At 43.8% G+C, this 20,205-nt stretch overlaps 1 protein-coding gene across 1 annotated transcript in view; it reads left to right on the top strand.

The window, feature by feature from the left end:
* The window catches only part of ZNF385C (zinc finger protein 385C), a 75,298-nt gene that overhangs the window by 33,726 nt on the left and 21,367 nt on the right, over positions 1–20,205 (top strand). The window contains 1 exon segment of the mRNA XM_020972727.2: positions 1,331–1,582. Coding sequence (XP_020828386.2) covers positions 1,333–1,582 — 250 coding nt within the window. The 5' untranslated portion in view covers positions 1,331–1,332.

Below are 20,205 nucleotides of genomic sequence, written 5' to 3'. Positions count from 1 at the left end.
GACAGACAGAAAGAGTCACAGAGACAGAGACAGAGGCAGAAAAACAGAGAGACAGAACAGAGACAGAGAAAGCAAATAAAGACAGAGAGAGAACAAGAAACTAGTTTAAATGAATAGAGTTCAAATTCTGTACTTCAGTAGTGAGGAGATCTGGATTAAAGGCAATTGGCTCACACAATAGATAAAGCACTTGACTTGGAGTGAGGATTGCCTGAGCTTGAATCCCACTTCAAGACACTTAGTGTGTGCCCTTCCAAGTTACTTAAGCCAAAATGTCCAAATCTGTAAAGTGGGGATAATAATAACACCTATACCTGAGGATTATTGTGAGGATCAACTTTGTACACTTTAAAGTTCTATGTAAATGCTAGATTTTAATATCATTGTTTCCTGTAAAAGATTCATCAGAATCAGACTGGGGTTACCTGGAAGTGGGGGTGGCTTCCTGAACATAAGACTGAACCAGATTTGGAAGGGGGAAGGGACATGTGTTGAAAGAGAGGCATCTGGAATGGTTTGTGTGGGGAAGCACCAAGTGCGGAGAGGTCCAGGTGGGTGGGTGGAGAGGGTTGGTGTGTCGGGAGCTGAGGCACCAGCGGTGACAGCTGAGACAAGCCTTCCCTGGGCTGATGGGAATAGGAGCTGGTTGGGGGCGGGGGCTGGAATGTCTTCATCGCTGTCACAGTCTGTGAATGTCACCCCCAGAGGCAGGTGGGGAGGGAAGAGGACAGGGGGGACTCGGGTTACTGCACAGTCACCCCCTGGGGCCAGGAAGTGCCACATTCCCTCCTGGCCTGAGGGCTCTATGTGTGTGTGCTTGGGAGTAGGGGAGAGGTGAAAGTGCAGAACCAGACCCCAGACCCACGACCACTTGCCTCTGACCTTAGCTCTGCTCCTCTGTCCGTATTTCTCCTTATCTCTGAGCATATTTGTACTCAGGTGCTACCTTTCTGAATATCCATTCATTTCAGTTGTTGTTTATTGTGAAGGACCATAGGATTAAGAGCTGGAAGACAGTTTGGGGACTCTCCAATCCCCTCATTTGACAGATGAGAAAACTGAGGCCCAGGAAGGCTCATCTATGTGCCCGAGGTTACACTAGTAGTAAGCCTCAGAAGCAGAATTCCAACCTAGGTCCTTTGACTGCACCATACCTCCCCACCTCCCAACTGCTCCTTCAAATGGCATCTTAGGGGGACTGGTGCTTACTTTGATGGGAGAGAATGCTCAGCTGGATCCAGGCCTTGAGCCAGCAGCTCCAGCCACTATCACCACCACCCTAGTGATCCTGGAGCTCTCCCCTGATTTCTCTGTCTCCCCCCCCATTCAGGTATGAAGCGGCCACTGAGCCCAGCCCCCCCAGGTGAGAAGGGCCTCCCTGCTCCGGGGGGTTCTGAATGTCCCCCTCAGCTCCCAGAGCCCTCTCGGCCCAAGCGGGAGAGGAAGCGACCATCGTACACACTCTGCGATGTCTGCAACATCCAACTGAACTCTGCAGCCCAGGCTCAGGTGCATTGTGGGGGCCGTGCCCACCAGAGACGCCTCAGACAGCTCAGCTCTGGGAAGACCCCCGCAGGGCCGGGTAAGCATTCGTAGCCTTCTGCTCACACATTATTTATCTGGAGCCCTGTCTGTGCGGGGCTCTCTGTGTCTGGTGACCCCTTCTGAGTGGTCCCTCTGTCTGTGGGGTCCTTTCTGTGGGAATCTTTCTCTCTGAAGTCTTCCCTGTGAATGTCACTCTTTGTCTGGGCCCCTCTGAGGGCTCTTGGAGTCCAGGGCCCTCTCTGTGGGGAACCTTCCTGAATCTGGGGTCTCCTTTGGTAAATGTCTCTGACGGCCAAGATCCCTCTGTGGTGTCTCCCTACTTTGAGGACCCCCTCTGTGGAGTCTCACCCTGAAGCGCTCCCTTTTTTTCCTTTTAAAATGTTTTATTAACACTCTTTTCTTCTTAAAAATCATTGTCACTTCCCCAAAACTCCTCCCAACCCCAGCCCACTTCTCATCCAGTAGTCAAGCTACCTTGTAACAAGTAAGTATGATCAAGAAAACAAATTTCAACACATTGTTCATGTCTGAAAATGTATGCCTCATTCTGCCCCCATAGGCTACCACCTCTCTGATGAGATGTGGAAAGCAGGCGTCATCATCAATTCTTCTGAAATCATGATGGGTTTCACTGCAGGGATTAGAGTTCTAAATGGTGTTGTTAACAGGACTTTTTACTGAGCCACTTTCTAACCTAAGCATGCGTAGAGACAGGAGTACCAGTAATCAAGTAGTTTACTTAGTTTCAGAGTGAGGAATGTTCTCAAAGGTGAAGTAAAAGTGCAGGTTATACACTTAAATCACAAGTGGGGAAGGAGGGGGAAGGCAGATTAAAAATGATCGTTCAATGGTTTCCCATGAGAAACCCACAAGTCTCACAATACAACCATTCTGGAGTCAAGTCTTTGGGGGTCATGACCACCTCCCCTAGGGTACAGAACCGGAGTTCTGTGACAAGAACAGGTTCTACAATCTTTCATTCCTTTCACTTAAGGTCCAGTGATTGTGAGTGTTGTCAGAGTTTTGATTAATCAGTTCAAGCTAAATTGTGAGCTCTGACTCCAAAGCCAGAGAGGCAGCTCTTGAGAAAACTAAATTATTAGTATATTCATTATACTTATCATATCAATTAATATGACAATTATAATTCCCTTTTCCTTGTCCTTTGTATTATTGTGGTTCTCACCCTAATTGTTTCTCTGGTTTTGTTTATTTCACTCGTCATAAGTTTATACAAGTCTACAAGTCTCTCTGAATTCTTTATGTCTGTAGTTTCTCATGGTACAATAATTATTCATTATTCATTATATTCATAAACCGGTTTGTTTGACTATTCTTCAGTTGATGGGCACCCACTTTCCTTCCAGTCTTTTGCTACTACAAAAAATGCTACCATAAATATTTTTCTACGTATAGGATCTTTCCTTCTGATCTTAACCTCCTTGGGGTCCATGCCTAGTAGTAGTGTCATTAGGTCAAAGGATGGCTTTGTGGCTTCTAAAATATAAATCCAAATTGTTTTCCAGAATGATTGAACTAATTCACAGCTCCACCAACTATGTATCAGTCTGTCTTAGGCCCCTTCTGTGTTGGGTCTTTGCATATCCTGGGATTGAGAGATACTTGCTGTGTGAAGTGCACCTTTTCCTGGTGCTGCTAGGATCCCAACTGAGATTTCTGGCTCTCTCTGGTTTGGGTGACTTTCCAGAGGTTTGGCAGGGAAGGCTGGGGTCAGGGGAGGGAAGAAGTAACAAAAAGTTGTGATCTTGGCTGGGTGATGGTTTTTATTGGGAGAATGGATAAGTGGGTCTTTGAGTTTGATTCTGGCTGACGGGTAAATTAGAATGAGATAGAAAAACAAGAACAGATAGGGAACCTGCAGGGAAAACAAATTCAGGGCCAGCCTCTTTTTGCAGGAGGTCTCTCTCTAGTCCTCCTACGAGTCAGGGAAAGGTGGGAGTTTGTGTCTATGATTCCTACAATGTACATATTTTATTTTTAAAATTTTGTTTATTTTTAACATTCTTTTTTTTTTAAATTTCGAGTTCCAAATTGTCTCCTTTCCTCCTATACCTCCCCTTCCCATTGAGAAGGCAAGCAATATGATATCAGTAATATATGTGAAGTTGTGCAAAATATATTTCCATTTTAGCCATGCTGCAAAAAAAATAAAAAAATAAAAAGCAAGAAACATAAAGAAAGTGGAAAAAAGTGTATTTCAGCATACATATCTTAAAGGCAGTTCCCCCAACCTGTTCTTCATACCTTATGGGAAGTATGAGAGGTGCCCCCTCCCTTCCAGGGCTGCTCAGGCCACATGGTCATCTTTGTTATCCCCTCTTCAGTTACCCCTTCCAACCAAGAGTCAGGCTTAGGAAAAGAAGATGGGATTGACCACAGGGATTTGAGAGAGAGAAGAGAGAGAGAGAGAGAGAGAGAGAGAGAGAGAGAGAGAGATTCATTCAATTTCAGATCAGGAAGACCTGAGTTCAAAACCTGCCTCAGGCATTTACTGTGTGACTCTAGACAAATCATCTAACTTCTTAGCCTCTATTTACTTATCTAAAAAATGAAGCTAATAATAGCACCTACCTTTCACATTTGTAGCGAGGATCAATAGAGATAAGAGATACAATGCACTTTATAAACCTCAACACGTAATATAAGTGCTATATATTATTTTTTAATTTTTATGTAACATGTCCTTGGGGATCACATACCCAACTTGCACTGATATTGAGTCCCCAGACGGGTGGCTGCTATTAATTTCACAGTTTTAGAGGTAATGGGTGCATTTCAGGAGTGTACCAGAACTAGCTTGAACTGTCTCTGGAGAAACAGTTTGGCAAATTCTACAACTTAGGACTTGGTTTATTATTTTGTTATTGTTTATTGTTATTATTTCTTTTTCTAGAGTTAATAAAGTTTTAATAATGCAGATTAACTTAATATTGTGTCCTGAGTACATACTCCCCGAGTCCCCCAGACCACTGGTAAACATTCACATACCCTGATATATCTTCCTACCAGTAGTTCATGAGCCCCCACCAATGGACTTCCCAATAACAATCAACTAGTAGATTCAGTTATTTAGCAAATGCCTTTCCTCAAATGATCTGGCAAAAGCAGTTGTTACAAAGCAGGATAACACTATCCCCCCACCCCCCTCAAATACCTAGAATTCAGGAGAGGGAAGAATGGAGTTGTCCAACAGTAGTGAGGCACACACATAGGAAAGCTACTCTTGGAGGGATGGACAGCTCAGTTGGGCTTGCTATACTAGATTGGACTGGGCAGTGCTGTGCCACTGGCCAGTGAATACTAGATGCTGGCTGCTCTGTTCACTGGGCTCTTCTCAGGGTCTGCTGTCCATAATGGGCAGCTTCAGTATATTTTGCCTTCAGCTACCGTTTTAGCTGGCTGGCACAGCCCTGGATTCAGTTAAAGTGCTACAGAGTCTTTGAGGTCTGAAACAACCTTTAGCTTAGAAACTGCACAAGCCTCTTCCCTTTGACTCCCCTGGGGCCTCAGCTCTGAGGCTGTGTGTCACTCCCAGCCAAGAGACAGGAGAAGGCTTGCCTCTCCTCTTTTACCATCCTTCCTGGCTCAAAAGCCCTTTCCTTGGTAAGCCACTTCATATTGCCTTAAGATGATCAATTTTTAATTTGGTCAGTTCCACTTCTCATACTCTTTTTGGAATCTTATGTAGATGAGAATGGTCAGGGCCAAAAGTATGACTGTAACCTGTGACCTGGAGACAAAGTCATTGCCTCACTGGCCTTGTCTAGCAATTAAGCTCCCCCCCCCCATTTAACAAAAATCTCCCATTAAAAAAAGGAAAAACAAAACTCTTATGACTACATAGTTAAGCAGAACTAATTCCTATATTGACCATGTTCAAAAAGTGTCTGTCTCAGTCAGGAGATGAATAAGCAATACAGCTAAGCCAGAGATGGGGAACAGAAGATTCCCGGCCAAAGTTTCCCCACGCCTAAGCTAAGCTCTTCAAGCTTCCTATTTTTTCTTAGGCAGCTTGGTGGTGCAGTGGATAGCACACTGGGCCTAGAGTCATCTTCTTGAGTTCAAATCCATCATCAGACACTGGCTATGTGACTTTGGGCAAGTGACTTAACCCTGTTTGCCTCAGTTTCCTCATCTGTAAAATGAGCTGGTGAAGGAAATGGTAAACCCCTCCAGTACCTTTGCCAAGAAAACACCAAGTGGGGTCATGAAGGGTTGGACACAACTGAACAAGAGTGTAAGGAATGTCTATTTTACAACTGAAGGCTTTCCCCTTTATATTTCAGTGTCTGTCTTAAAGGCTTTAGCCTTTGCTGAAGTCTCATTGGGCACCCCTTCTTAGATAGAATATCTGGATGTTTTTTAAAGCTCTCTGCCCTGCTCTCTTCATTCAACAGGCTTTATGTTTTGACATAACAGGCCCGCTGTTTTATGTCAACGTCTGCTTCTCCCTAGTTCAATTCAATTTACTTCAACTCAATAAACATTTACGCACAATGTGTAGATTTTTAAACTGTGTGTAGATCTAAGCCATCTCAATTCAACAAACATTCATTAAGCCCCTACTGTGTGCCAGGAACTATTGGAATAGGTACTGGGAACACCAAGTCACAGTGAAAACAAGTCTCTGCTCTTAGAAGTTTACATTCAAGTGAAGGGAAACCATCTATATACAGATAAGTAATACAAGGGTAGCTAGATGGCACAATGGATAGAGTGCTTATCCTGGAGTCAGCAAGACTCTTCTTCCTGAGTTCAAATCTGGCCTTGAACACTTCCTAGCTGTGTGATCCTAGGCAAGTCACTTAACCCTGTTTGCCTCAGTTTCCTCATCTATAGAATGAACTGGAGAAGGAAATGGCACACCACTCCAGTATGTTGGCCAAGAAAACCTCAAATGGGGTCATGAAGAATTGGACATGACTAAAAAAAAAGACTGAAAAGTAAATACAAAGTAATTAGGAAGAGGGGAACATTAGCAATTGGGGAGATCAGGAAAAACTTCTTTGAGGGCTAATAATGGGGAATGGGGATGAGAAGGAGGCCTTTGAGCTGAGGTGCAAATGGAACAGGGGATTCTAAGAAATGGGAGTGAGGAGGGAAAACATTCTAGGCACAGGAGACTTTCCCTTTCTTCCCATTCCCTCTTGCCCAACCTAACTCCTAATTCACTAATCCAGTGAGGTCTGATGTTGGAGTGGTGAAGGATCGCTAATTAAGATGACAAAGAAAGAAGTCACAGATCTCTGTACCGTAGACCAGCTTTCCCACCTCTCCTAGTCCAGATACCCTTCCTCTTCTGCTCTAAGTGTCCCTGCTTATCCTAATTCCCATAGAATAAGACAGTGTGGCAACAACGGAAATCTGGAGCACCAGAGTCTGAATCCCAGGCTTGACTACTTAGTACTCATGTGATCTATGGGAAGTCATTTAACCTCTTGGGGCCTCAGTTTCCCCACCTGTAAAATGAGGGAGTTGGACCAGATAATCTCTAAGGTCCCAGACGGCTCTAAATATATGAGACTATGAATAAATAGGCCCTGGGTCCCAAATCCCCTCTAATGACCAAAGTGCTTAGGGAATAGGATTTTGGGACTACCCCTAGCTTAGAAAGCATGAGAAAATGTGATGCCTAGACCCGACCGTATCTCTGTTTGTCTTCTCCTATCCTCACCAATGGCTGAGGGAGTCATAGCTAGCTAGGTTGGACTGATTAACCTTGGGCTAGGGGTGAGGCACAGGGGAATATAACCAGCCCTTTGTCCTCTTTGCCCCTTTTCCCCAGTCTTCCTCCTTCTTTCCTCCCAAGATAAATTACTTCCTAGTCATTGTGGTAGTTGCCTGGATCTCTAACAGGCTTTTCTGCCACTTAGAGGCAGTGTGACAAACAGAAGAGCCAGATCAAGAGTACGATGCAAGGCTCTGCCAATTACTATCTGTGTGATCTTGGGCAAATCACTTTTCCTCCCAGGGCCTCAGTTCCCTCATCTGTAAAATGAGGGGAGTGGATAGATGACCTCTGAGGTCCCTTCCAGCTGTAAATCTATGATCCATGAACTAGGAGAGGGTTATGGGGAGGGAAGGAACAGCGTATTTATAGTTAGAGGAGGACCAAGCGCTCATCAAGCATTCTTTCTTTCTCTCCTCCTCCTCCTCTTCCTCTTCCTCCTCACTGTCTCTCTGTCTCCCTCTCTCTGTCTTTCTGTTTCTCTGTCTCCATCTGTCTATCTCTTCCTCATTCCCTGTCTCCCTCACACAGTTCTCTTTTCTGTCTCCTCTCCTCTTCTCTCTCTTCTCCTCTCTCTCTTCTTTTCTTCCCTCTCCCTTCTCTCTCTCTTCCCTCTCTCTTCCATTCTTTTCGTCTCTCAGTTTCTCTCTATCTCCATCTCTGTATCTCTCTTCCTCATTCCCTCTCTCCCTCACACACTCTCTCTTCTTTCTTTTTCTCCTCTCCTTTCCTCTTCTCTCTCTGTTTTTCTCTGTCTCTGGCACCTCTCTGGCATCTTTATGTTATATGATACCTTTGCTATAGCCACAGCCTTGGTAGCTCTATGAAACCTCTGCATGGTATTTGCCTGTATGGGGGAATCTCCTCTCAGCTCTGCTGCAGCTGGAGGATGGGGAATGTATATTGGGCTGAGAACAGGAAGGAGTAGGCTGTCCTTATACTAGGCTGCCTGTCAGGGCCAGGGTGTGTGTGGGGGGGGAAGGACTCTGTCTGTTCCCTGGCGCTGTCACTGCAATTTGGGGCCACTGGGGGGCCGGTTCATGCAGCCCGACAGTCAGTCACAGATAATCATGCGCATCCTGTTGATTTCACTGCCTAATCCAACACTAAGGTGGGAGGATCTGGCAAAGAGGCAGGAGAGCTGGAGGGAGGAGGGGAAATGGGGAAAGGAGCCTGGAGATGGGGAATCTCTTTCTCGCCCTTTTCAACCCTTCTGGGATTTCCAAGTCTTCTCAGAGGGAGATGTTCTGGAGACATGAGAGATTGGTATATTTTCCCCTATTCCTTTCTTATTGCATCTGTACCATATCCTTCCCTGCCCCCAGCTCACCTGTTTCCTGCACAGGGGCCTCTTTCATTCCCCAGGAATATCTCTCTGTCAATCACTAAACTGCCCCTCATCCTGATGACTAGCCCTCAGGGTGGGAAGCAACAAAAGTCTCATTCCAATAAAGTAGAGATCAATGACTTTACTAACCCTCCCTCTTTTGCCTTCTGACCTTTCCTCTGTCCCAAGAACAAAGGCCTTACTGGGGCTTTGAATATTTTCCTGGGCCAGGGTTGATGGATTGTAGGGAATGAATGAATGAATGGGCATTTAAAAATGCTTTTTATGTGCCAAAAAACTGTGCTAAGTGCTCTAGGTACAATTAGAAAAGTGAGACAATTCCTGATCTTGTGGGATTGGAATTCAATTTGGGGGAAATAATACATAGAGGAAGGTTCAAGGCATTAGTGTAGAGGGGCATAGTGGATGGCAGTGACCTGGGCAGGGAGGCGCAGAGAGATCTGGAGGGCACAAGAGCAGGGCAGATGGTAAGGCCTGGTCATCCTCCTTCTTACCAGAAGAACTATAGTGGGTGATTGCCTACTCATTGAAGTATGTGTAGCTATGTCTACCTCAAATCAGCTTGGACCCATGACCTTTAGGAAAGAGAGAATGGTCCTGAAGTTAGGAGTGGAGCTGGCACCCCAGGATCCTTCCTGCACATGTGGGAATAGGGTGTGTGTGTGATGGCATATAGCCAAAAGGGGAAAGAGAAGGAGTATTGGCAGGAAGGGTGGAGAAAAGAGAAGATCCTAGTGGAATCTGGGCAGAGAGGGAGCCAGGGTGAGAGGGATAGCTGCCCCATTGGCCTCCCACATCCTGAGCTGGTGATGGAAGGATGAACCCTGGAGCCAATCTGCTCCCTGAGCCTAAGTGGAAGGAGTTCATCACTAAATCTATAAAGATTCATTCTATGCTTGAAATGGAAATGAGGGGATGCACTTAGCAGTGAATAATAGTGTTTGAATAACATTGAGCACATATTACATACATGCATCTCTCAGGCTTTCTAGTCGGCTTTTGACACATTGTGAAACTCAATCTCAGTCATTAGAAACTCAATTTGTAGTTCAACACAAGGGGGAAATTTCTAAAATAAATAATCTAATATGATTTTGCATTTTAATAAATGAATTTTTCATTTTTTTAAAAAACAAAATAGCCCAAAGGCCTTGGGTGAAGCCCCTAGGGCCCCCAGAAAAAAACGATTCTAGGTTTGAGGTACTTTGTGAATAAGAATTCACTCCCAACCATAGCTCCCAAACTACCCCCACCAATGTTTTTACTTTTACCAGTCAGCTAGTGGACATGTTAGTTAAAATGAAAGATATGTAATCAAGCAACAGAGCAAATAAAATAAGAAAATATTCCCTCTGTGAAAATGTGGGGCACACTCTCCCACAGATTGTCGAACCGCCAATGGGGAGGACACACTTAGGATACACATGTGGCCAGAGCAGCTCACACCCCTAACACTGCAGGGCTGCTGATGTTCTGGGGTGATGTCATCATAATATTTCTTCTGTTCTCTGATGGACACAGTGTCTCTGGTTTCTAATGGATGCATCATGTTAGTGCTAATGCGCTGCTTCTGCTGGGCTCTTTACTGGTCTTGTGGTCACTGAGTTTCTCCCTGCTGCCAGGATAGCAGAGACTGAAATCCATCTTATTAATGCTACCTTCTAGCCAGCTTAGCTTCCATCCACTAACTTCCAGCCACTAGAAATCCTCTTCCTAATAAAGGCAAAAGGAAATTAATAAAGGTTCCTTAGATGTGTCAATGGACTATCAAACCCAGCAAAGAGCTCTGAACAAGCCAGTTGTGGTGCCCCAAAGCATCAAGCCTATTTTTAGGTTACCTGTGTTTGGTCCTAAATCTGGTCTGGTCCATTGTCCTGAGCTGCAATGAGTAGAGGCACCAGACCTGGAGTCAGAAAGACCTGAGTTCAAATCCAGCCTCAGACACTGACTAGCTGTGTGGCCCTGGGCCAGTCATATAACCCTTTTTGCCTCAGTTTCCTCATCTGTAAAATGATCTGGAGAAGGAAATAGCAAACTGCTCCAGTATCTTGGTCAGGAAAACCCCAAATGGGGCCACAAAGAGTCAGACATGACTGAACAACAAAAACAACTATCTTAGAAGTAACCACTTACCTTAGAAGTTCTTCACAACTCTCATTTAACTCCTTATAGGGACCCATTGACCCCAAAACATTTTGTAGGGAAGTCTATCAAAGAAACCCTACTAGAGCCATGTGGAGGTTGGGAGCTGAGATAGGAGTCCTGTATACCCAATGCACTGTCATCTGACTTAACCTAAGGACCCCATGAGACTTACCATGTGCCTTTCTGCTGCATCCTTGAGGACGTCCAGACCTTTTAATCTTTCCTGAATGTGAATTTTCTTTTATATGTTGTCGTCCCCAATTAGAATGTAAACTCCTTGAGAAGAGGAACCTTGCTTTTTCTGTTGGCATCCCCGGCTCTTAGCATAATGCTCAGCACATAGTAAGCCCATAATAAATGCTTTGTTTTATTCATTCATTCAGGCTTGGCATGCAAATTCAAGCAAAGACAAAAGCTAAAAAGGAAAACTTCCAGCAAAGATGGCAACATAAAAGGGTTTAGCTGAGGCCACCTCCCCTGAGAAATGTCCCAAGAAAGATGAAACAATGATCCAATAAAACCAAAGGAAAGTACCAATTATCTCCTCTATCCAGCCTAGGAATAAATAAGGAGACAGCTAGAAACCTAGAGATGGTTTGGTAGGAGTTGTGCCTGGGGGAGTATGAAACCAATGCAATATCTGGACATTGGAGCCTGAATTTGACATGATCTCAATCCTAACGTATTGGAGGCACACAATAAGGACAAAGCCAACTCCTGACAGATAACTGTCCAAGAAAATGAAGATGCGGCAGAATGATACATTGTAGGGCATAGAGTGTGCAGGTAGGACCTATGGTGGGGCTCCCCAAGAAGCCAACACAACTGATATGCAGTCAGGGCCTGTCCAAGCTGCAGCAATAGACAAAGCCAATTCTCAGATGGACACAAGGAGAAGGAAACAGAGATGGGGTTGGAGCCACTTATTGGGAGGCTGAGGCAGAAGCCAGGGACTGAGGCTGTAGGAAGTCCCTGGTCTCTACTCCCAGTACCAGGCCAGAGATGCAGACAATCCATCAGAAACCATGGTAGACTTTGGCCCAGCAATAGGGCTTCTAGGGCTGCATCCCAAAGAAATCATAAAAATAGGAAAAGGACCCACAAGTACAAAAACATTTATAGCAGTGCTTTCTGTGGTGTCAAAGAATTGGAAACTGAGGGGATGCCCATCAATTGGGGAATGGCTGAACAAGTTGTGCTCTATGAATGTAATGGAATATTATAGTGCTATAAGAGATGATGAGCAAACAGACTTCAGAAAAACCTGGAAAGACTTGTACGGACTGATGCTGAGTGAAGTGAGCAGAACCAGGAGAACGTTGTACACAGTGATAGCCATGTCGTGCAATGACTAACTTTGATAGAATTAACTCTTCTCAGTAATGCAAGGATTTAAGACATCTCTAAAAGTCTTATGATGGAAAATGCTATCCACAACCAGAGAAAGAACAATGAAGTTTGAATGCAGATTGAAGCGTACTATTTGCTCTTTTTTCCTTTTGTTTTGTTTTGTTTCTTCTTGTGGTTCTTCCTATTGGTTCTAATTCTTCTTTACAACATGACTAATGTGAAAATATGTTTAATAGGAATGTATATGTAGAGCCTATATCAGATTGCATGCAGTCTTGAGAAGGGAGGTGGGGAGTGAGGGGGAGAAAATTTAAAACTCAAAAGCTTATGGAAGTGATTGTTGAAAACTAAAAATAGATTAATTAAATAAATAAAGATAAAAATAAAAGAAAGAAACCATGGTAGAAAAGCAGCATCCAGACTGTATCAGGGACAGGCCCAAGGCCTAGCCACCCCATCCAAGAGTAAGAGAGTGCAGAACCTTGTCCTAGAATGAACTCCCAATCTAGGAACTGAAGTTAGAAACATAAATAAGCTGAACAAAACTCCTAATGGAATAAAGAAATACTCTGTCTGGGTTAAGAAGTAAACTTGGAAGAGAAAAATTCCATAGTAAGTACAAGTAGAACTTTAAAAAAAAAAAAGAATGGTCTGACCACAAGGTCTCCAAGAGTGGGTGGAAGAAATGTGTCAAGAAATTTAAAATGAAATTAGAACACTTAAAAGAAAAAATTGAAAGAATACACTGCTTAGAACAAAAGGTAGAAAACGTGATTCAAGTAACACACTCTCTGAAAAACAGAATGGAGCAAATAGAACTTAATGATTCAAGGAGACAACAAAGATCAGGGAGAAAAAGTCAATTGTCTGTAAATTTAAAAGAATGTATGATCTGTGTACTATCAAAAATAACTCTCCTAGATATGTTTTGCATGATTGCACATATGTAACCTACATTAAGTTGTTTCCTGTCTTGGGGAGGGGAAGAAGAGGGAGAAAACTTTGGAACTCAAAATCTTATGAAGAAATAAATGTTAAAAATTGTCTTTACGTGTAATTGGAAAAAATAAAAATATCATTAAATAAATAACTCTTCTGGAAAACGAGATGATCACACTCTATGGAAATCATGTCCAAACATAACATCTGGGTGTTACATACTTAAAGAAATCATTAAAAAAACTGCCCAGAACCATTATACTTAAAGACATTTTAAAAGAAAACTGCCTAGAACTATTAGAACCAGAGGGCAAAGTGAAAATAGAAGGAAGCTACCAGTTATATCCTGAAAGAAACCTCAAACTGACAACATCCAGAAATGTTTACAGCTGGAAATAAAATCCAGGACAAAGAAAAAAGACTACTATCAACCAGAAAGAAAGAGTTCAATTACCAAGTAACTAGATGTGCAGAATGAAACATGCATTTTAAGAAACAACCAATATGATACAAACTTATTGTTGTTCAGTCATGCCTGACTCTTTGTGACTCTATTTGGGGTTTTCTTGGCCTGGATGAGGAAACCAAAGCAAACAGGGTTAAATGATTTGCTCAGGGTCATGCGGCCAGTAAGTGTCTGAGGGGCTGGATTTGAACTCAGGTCTTTCTGATTCTATCCACTGCGCCACCTAGCTGTCCTATGATACATATTAGTTTTGCTCGATTATACTTACAGCAAGGGAGGACTTTTATTGGGAAAGGGAGGAAAGCTGTGGGAGTGAAAAAAGGGGTATTGATAGTGAGACCCCCCAAAAAAGATAATAAAAAGACATTAATAAAATACATAAAAAACACAGAAGAAAGCCAAAAGGGACAAAGACAAGAAGGGCAGTGTCAGTACTACTGTATTAAAGCTGATGTATTGTTTTTAAAAAGATGTGTATGATATATACACACAATTTTCTTTGCAATCCTCATTTTCTATCCTTTGAATATGGAAATGTGCTTATTTGTTGATGGCTATCGAGTTTCATAATAAAAAATATTATTTTTTTTAAAAAGGCATACAAAGGATTTTCTCTTTTATCCTGGAGGCAATGGGAGCCCATGGAATTTATTGAGTAAGGGAGTGACATGGTCAAACCTGTACTTGAGGAAAATCAGTTTGGCAGCTGTGTAAAGAATGAATCAAGGGGTAGCTAGGTGGCACAGTGGAGAGAGCACCAGCCCTGAAGTCAGGAGGACTTGAGTTCAAATCTGACCTCAGACACTTGACGCTAGCTGTGTGACCTTGACCACATCACTTGACCCTAATTGCCTTGAGGGGAAAAGATCCCAAAAGAGAATGAATTGAAGTGGGGAATCTTGAGGCAGTGAGGTTAATTAGAGGGCCATTTTATTAATACAAGCAAAAAGATGATGAGATTCTGAGCTAAGTTAATAGTCTATGAAAAATGAGAAAGGGATGGATGTGAGAGATATTGGGAAGATAGAAATAGGAAAATATGGCAACTGATTGGATCTGTGGGATAAGAGAGAGTGAGGAGCTGAGGATAATGCCTAGCTTATAAATCTGGCAGACTAGAAATATAGTGGTACCCTAGAGAGAAATGGGGATGTTCAGAACGGGGAGGCAAGATAATGAGTTCTGTTTTGAACATACTGAATTTGAGATGTCTAGGGATCATCCAATTTGAAATGTCTAATAGATAGCTGGTGATATGGTCCTGGAACTCAGCAAAGAGACTGAGGCTAGATAGCCATTTACAGAAATTATTTTTAAAAATCCCTGGATCTTTTGACTCATCAGGTGAGAGTGAAGAGGGAAAAGAGAAGATGGCCTTGAACAGAGTGATACCCACAGCCAAGGGGCATAATGTGGGTGATGATCCAGCAAAGGAGATGGAAAGGAAGCGATCTAAATGATAGAACAAAGGCAGAGGATTTTCATGGAAACCCCCAAAAGATAATGTACCCAAGAAGAGAGAGGGGTTGACAGAGTAAAGCACCACAGAGAGGTCAAGAAGAATGAAGTCCTAGAAAAGACTATCAGATCTTGCTATAAAGAAGTCAATGGTAACTTTGGAGAGAGCAGATTTAGCTGAGTAAAGAAGAGGCCAACCAAATCACAAAGGATTGAAAAGAAAAGGAAAAGAGAGGAAAGGGAGATCACAAAGTGCAGACAGACTTTTCTAGGATTTAGCTTAAGAAAGGGAAGAGGATGATAACTTGAAGGGATGATATGGTCTAATGAAGGTTTTTAAGGAGCAAGTTGACAGGTATATTTGAAAGCAACCAAGAAGGAACCAGTAGTTAGGGAAAGACAAGATTAGAGAAAGGGAATGATGTAGGGAATGATCTGCTAGATAAGATGAGAAGGAATGAGATAAAAGGTACACAGAAGAGAGGATGGCCTTGGCCTCCCTTAGTAGAAGGTTATCTCATCAGAAACTGGAGTAAAGGAGGAGACATTAGGGGAGAATGTCGGGGAGTTTTTAGATGAAGAAAAGGGGGGGAAAGGTAGAACTCCTGGAGAATGGCTTCAAAGTTGTCAGTAAAGTATGAGTGGAGGTCCTAAGCTGAGAGGGAGCAGGGATGGGGAGGTATAGGAAGTTTGAAGAGAGAAGAGGAGGTTTGGAATAGCCTCTGTAGGGAATGGGATGGGGAATTCATTTATTGTTGTTGTTCAGTCATGCGTGTGCTATTCCTTGTGACCCAGTGGACCATAGGACGTCCATGGACATCCATGGTCCACAGGGTTTTCTTGACAAAGATACTGGAGTGGCTTGCCAAGGGAATCCATTAGGAAGGACTAAAAGAAACCCCTTGCCACAGTGAGGGCCCAGTTGAGGAGAGTTGACAAAAATTAGTGGTACACCAGTCAGCTTGGTTGAATGACTTCCTGTAGCTTCATTCTGTAGAATATGAGTAGGAGCAGAGGAGGCAGGTGGTGGGAATAGTCAGTTGTAGCATCTGGCAAGGCATGAACAGTGTGATAGGATGGGGGGCAAGGGATTGGAAGTAGAGAATAGTATGGAAGTCAACTGGTTAACCATGGGGCAAGATTGGGAAGGTAGAAAGCAAAGTCAGAGTAGGAAGAAAGGACTGAGAATGGGAGGGATTGGAGGTCATGGTGAGGATGAAGAATAGATTTAGGAAGGATAAAGGCCTAGGGACAAAGAGAAGTATAGGCTGTTATGATCAGATAGAGCAAGGCAGAGTCTTTTTTTTCATCGTACAAATGGAACATTTGTAGGCAATGTTGTCGCCATCCTTATGTGTGGCTGAGTAGAGTGGTGAAGCAGGTTTTGAGATTGGAGCAGATTGAGGAACTGGGAGGTAAGGGTGTTTGGGAGAGCATCAATATGAATTTTGAAGTCTTCTAATATAAGGGCAGGAACTGGGGAAGTAAGGAAGATGGTAAAATAGTTTCTGAATTACTTGAGAATAGAGGAAGAATGACTTGAGGCCTGGACAGAACAGCTACCAAAACCTGGACTGGGTGATACATTTTTTTTTTGACAGAGTGGACTTCAAAAGAGTAGAAGTTGCTGAGGAAAGTTGGCAAAGAAGAGTCCATAAGTGACAGTGGGGAGCAGTAACTATTCCAATTCCCCCTCCAAGACCAGTTGTGGTGGCAGGATATGAGGGAAGAGGGAAGTTATAACCAGTGCTCGAGAAAATAACCAAGGACGCAGTGACATCTGGGGGAAGACAAGCAAAATCATCACCCCTCACCTTCCTGACCCATATTCCTGCCTTTGTTAGGCTCAATGGAAAAGAATGCTTGGATTTGGAATCAGAAAGACCTGAGTTGTAATCCAACCTCAGACATATACTAGTTGTGTGACCCCTGGGCAAGTCACTTAACTTTTCTCAGCCTCAGTTTCCTCATCTGTAAAATAGGGATAATTAGAGCACTTACCTCACAGGGTTGTTGTCAAATGAGATAACATATGCAAAGTGCTTTGCAAACCTTAAAGCCCTATAAAATGTTGTTGTTATTTATTATCAGTGGTATGACTCTGAGCAAGTTATAAAAAAACAAAACTCTGCCTCATCTGTAAAAAGGAGATAATAATATTACCTACCTCATCAGGTTGTTATGAGAATCAAATAAATGTAATATACTACAAAAATGCTAGTTATTATTCTGTATTAGGATCCAGTGGTCTTTCTGGTTTGCTATGCTTTAGCACCCAATATGGAGCTTAAATCGCTGGTTTTAAGAACTACCCCTATATTAGTGATTGGAGCTAGACAAAGACCTTTGTTGTTCAGTCATGTCAGATCCCTTTGGGGTTTTCTTGCAGAGATACTGGAGTGGTGTGCCATTTCCTTCTCCAGCTCATTTTACAGATGAGGAAACTGAGGTAAACAGGGCTAAGTGACTTGCTCAAGGTTATATGGCTAGTAAATGTCTGAGGCCAGATTTGAACTCACAAAGATGGGTCTTCCTGACTCCAGGACTAGCAATCTACTCACTTATCACCTAGCTGCCCAGCCAAAGATCTAGACAGGAGTCAATTTAGCTATGCAATTCAGATGGCACAATCCTTCCACTGCCCTGTACTCTCCCTTCCACTGTCCAAAGCAATGTGACACCAGAAGAAAGGGAAGGGATTGTAGAGATAACTTCATTCCAGGCATTACTGAAATGGACAGGGGGCTCTGGATGGGGAATGCAGGCAGATACGGAGACCACTAAGTAGAAAAACCAAGATGAAGTCCTGAGTAATGGATTTGGGGCAGAGAAAGTCACATCAGACTCCCTCAGAGAATAGCTATTTAGACGGAAGGGGGAATAGAGAGTGGGAAGGGGGAATAGAGAGTGGGAAGTGGAAATTACACACACACACACACACACACACACACACACACACACACACACACCCCTCAGACCTCCCCTACTCCTTTTTCTAACCATCCCTTTAATCTCTAAGGGGGTTGCTTTTTGACTTTAGAAGCCTCAGGCTACATTCCTGGTCCTAGATCAAAGTTTATGAGCTAGGTTCATGCCTGAATTCTTGATGAAAATCCCCACCCCCAACCTCAAATGATTAATTAATTTTTCATCTAGTAGTCCCTTCTTTTCCCTCTCCACCATTCTTTTCCATTTATCTCAGATGCCTTCCCGGGTCACTGGTTCCAACATAGAACCCAGTACTATCTTCCTGGGAAGGTTAACTCAGTTTTGAAAATTTGCTCAGGCTCCTGTCCTTACCCTGTGGCATGAAAGAGATCAGAATGGGGGGGCCTTAGGAATCAAGTTTCAGAGGAATCTTGAGCAATTAGGAAGTTCTTTTTGCTCTCTAGCCATAGTCCTTCCTGTTGAGATTCCAGCCCCCACACCTTAAGCCCCCTGATTTTGTTTGTTTTATGCCTTGATCCCTGATGGGATGAGAAGGGAGGAATCATTTGGGTGACTCGGGTTCTTCCCAACCACCATCACCAGTCCTGTTCCCAGCCAGATACCTAGCCCTCTGAGCTGGGGTACAAATCCACCCCATCTGCCTATGAGACCACCAGGATCTGGCCTAGGTGGGGGTGGAGGAGGAGGAGGGAGCTTAACCCAAATCCCAGCTCCCAGAGAAGAAAAAAGATTTCATCTGTGTGCCTAGCTAGGTTAATTAGTGACTGGGTTTGAGTTTCTCAGGGTGACTTCCTAAGCAAACCTGTTTTCTGGAATAGCTGCTACCAGCTCCCTCCTCCTCCCCCCTACACTCATTTCTTACTTTCTTTGTAGCTCAGGTATCCTGGCTGCTGTTAGGGGGAGGGAGGTGAGGCAGAGATTACCGCTTATTGTCTGGTGGAGACAGGATGCTGAGCCGAGATGAGGAGAGGGTGATTGGGGTGTCCGGGAGAACCTTGGAATGCTGTGATCCAATCCTCCTATAGTCTCCCCTCCCATTTCTCTGGCCCCACTGCCAGATGCCAAGGTGAGTGAAGAAACAAACAGCCCTTCTTCAGGAAGAGGAAAAGAGAAATGGTCTATGGAGTGGCAAGGATTATAAGAAATGAACTCCCCTCCTCCCTCCCAACTCCCATCTACTTCTGGTACTGACCAGATGAACGGATAGCAGTGCCAAAGGCTCTGAGACTAAGTACAAGATGCCAGGGATCCCCTCTGGACCCCACGGCTGGCGTTGTGTATACTTAGCAAGTGGCTACCTCTCTCTAAGCCCTTTTTTCTAAGAAAGGAAGGAAATGTTGGCTGGGGTGGGGATGGGGAACAGGTGGAAATAGTATACGAAGGATGAGAATATCCCAGAGGAAATGGGTTGCATCTGCAGTGATAGGTACTGTGGTTGGACTGCAGGAAGAACCAACCCTCCTGTCTCAAGGCAGAGGGGTAAATGAGATTCCCCTTCGCTCCAAAGCCTTCCTGATCCCAGTGTCCATTATAAAGACTCCCCAGACACCTTCCCATTCTCTCCCCTGATGCCCCAGCTCCACATCCCAAGAAGGGAATAAGAGCTTAGTTTACTTTTTATGATTGTTATTGGAAAAGGACTAAGTGCTATAGGGAATAGGACAGCTTCATCCTCTGGGTAACACAGAGGTTAGGAAGTGTACAGTGTGCTATTTGCTGAAGGACCAGGAAGTTTTGCCACGATCTCTGCGCACGCCTCTCTCTCTCTCTCTCTCTCTCTCTCTCTCTCTCTCTCTCTCTCTCTCGGTCTCCCCCTCTCCCACAAGCTCACCCTCCTTCCTCTCGCTCCCTCTCTTCCTCCCTCCCTTTCTCAGCCAGGGCTTCATTCGCTCTCCACTTGAGAAGAGCTCTCCAGGGGCTCACAATGCTCTTGGGTAAGTATTGCAAGACTACTTTTCTTTAGTCTGGATGGGGGAGGGGGGAGAATGACCAATTTACCTCTACTCTGATCTGCTCCCCTTGCTCTCATCTGTCAGGATTCTATCAGTTTACGCTCAGTTAAATTGATTCTTAGGTTGGAGTAAGAATGAAAGTGGCATGGAGGAAAGACCCTCAGACTTGCAACATTGGCTTGGGGAGTATGGAGTGGGGAATAGAATAAATAGCTCTGATAGTAGGAAGTGCAATTCACAGATGTTTAGATGGTTTGGACCTCTGAGTCTTTGGAGGAGAGGTGGAAAGGAGGGAGGCATGAGC

Source organism: Phascolarctos cinereus, unplaced genomic scaffold (genome assembly GCF_003287225.1).
Source record: "Phascolarctos cinereus isolate Bilbo 61053 unplaced genomic scaffold, phaCin_HiC Scaffold_5;HRSCAF=322, whole genome shotgun sequence".
Classification (NCBI taxonomy): Eukaryota; Metazoa; Chordata; class Mammalia; order Diprotodontia; family Phascolarctidae; genus Phascolarctos; species Phascolarctos cinereus.
The sequence above is the reverse complement of the archived record's forward strand: the minus strand, read 5'-3'. Positions and strand labels throughout refer to the sequence as shown.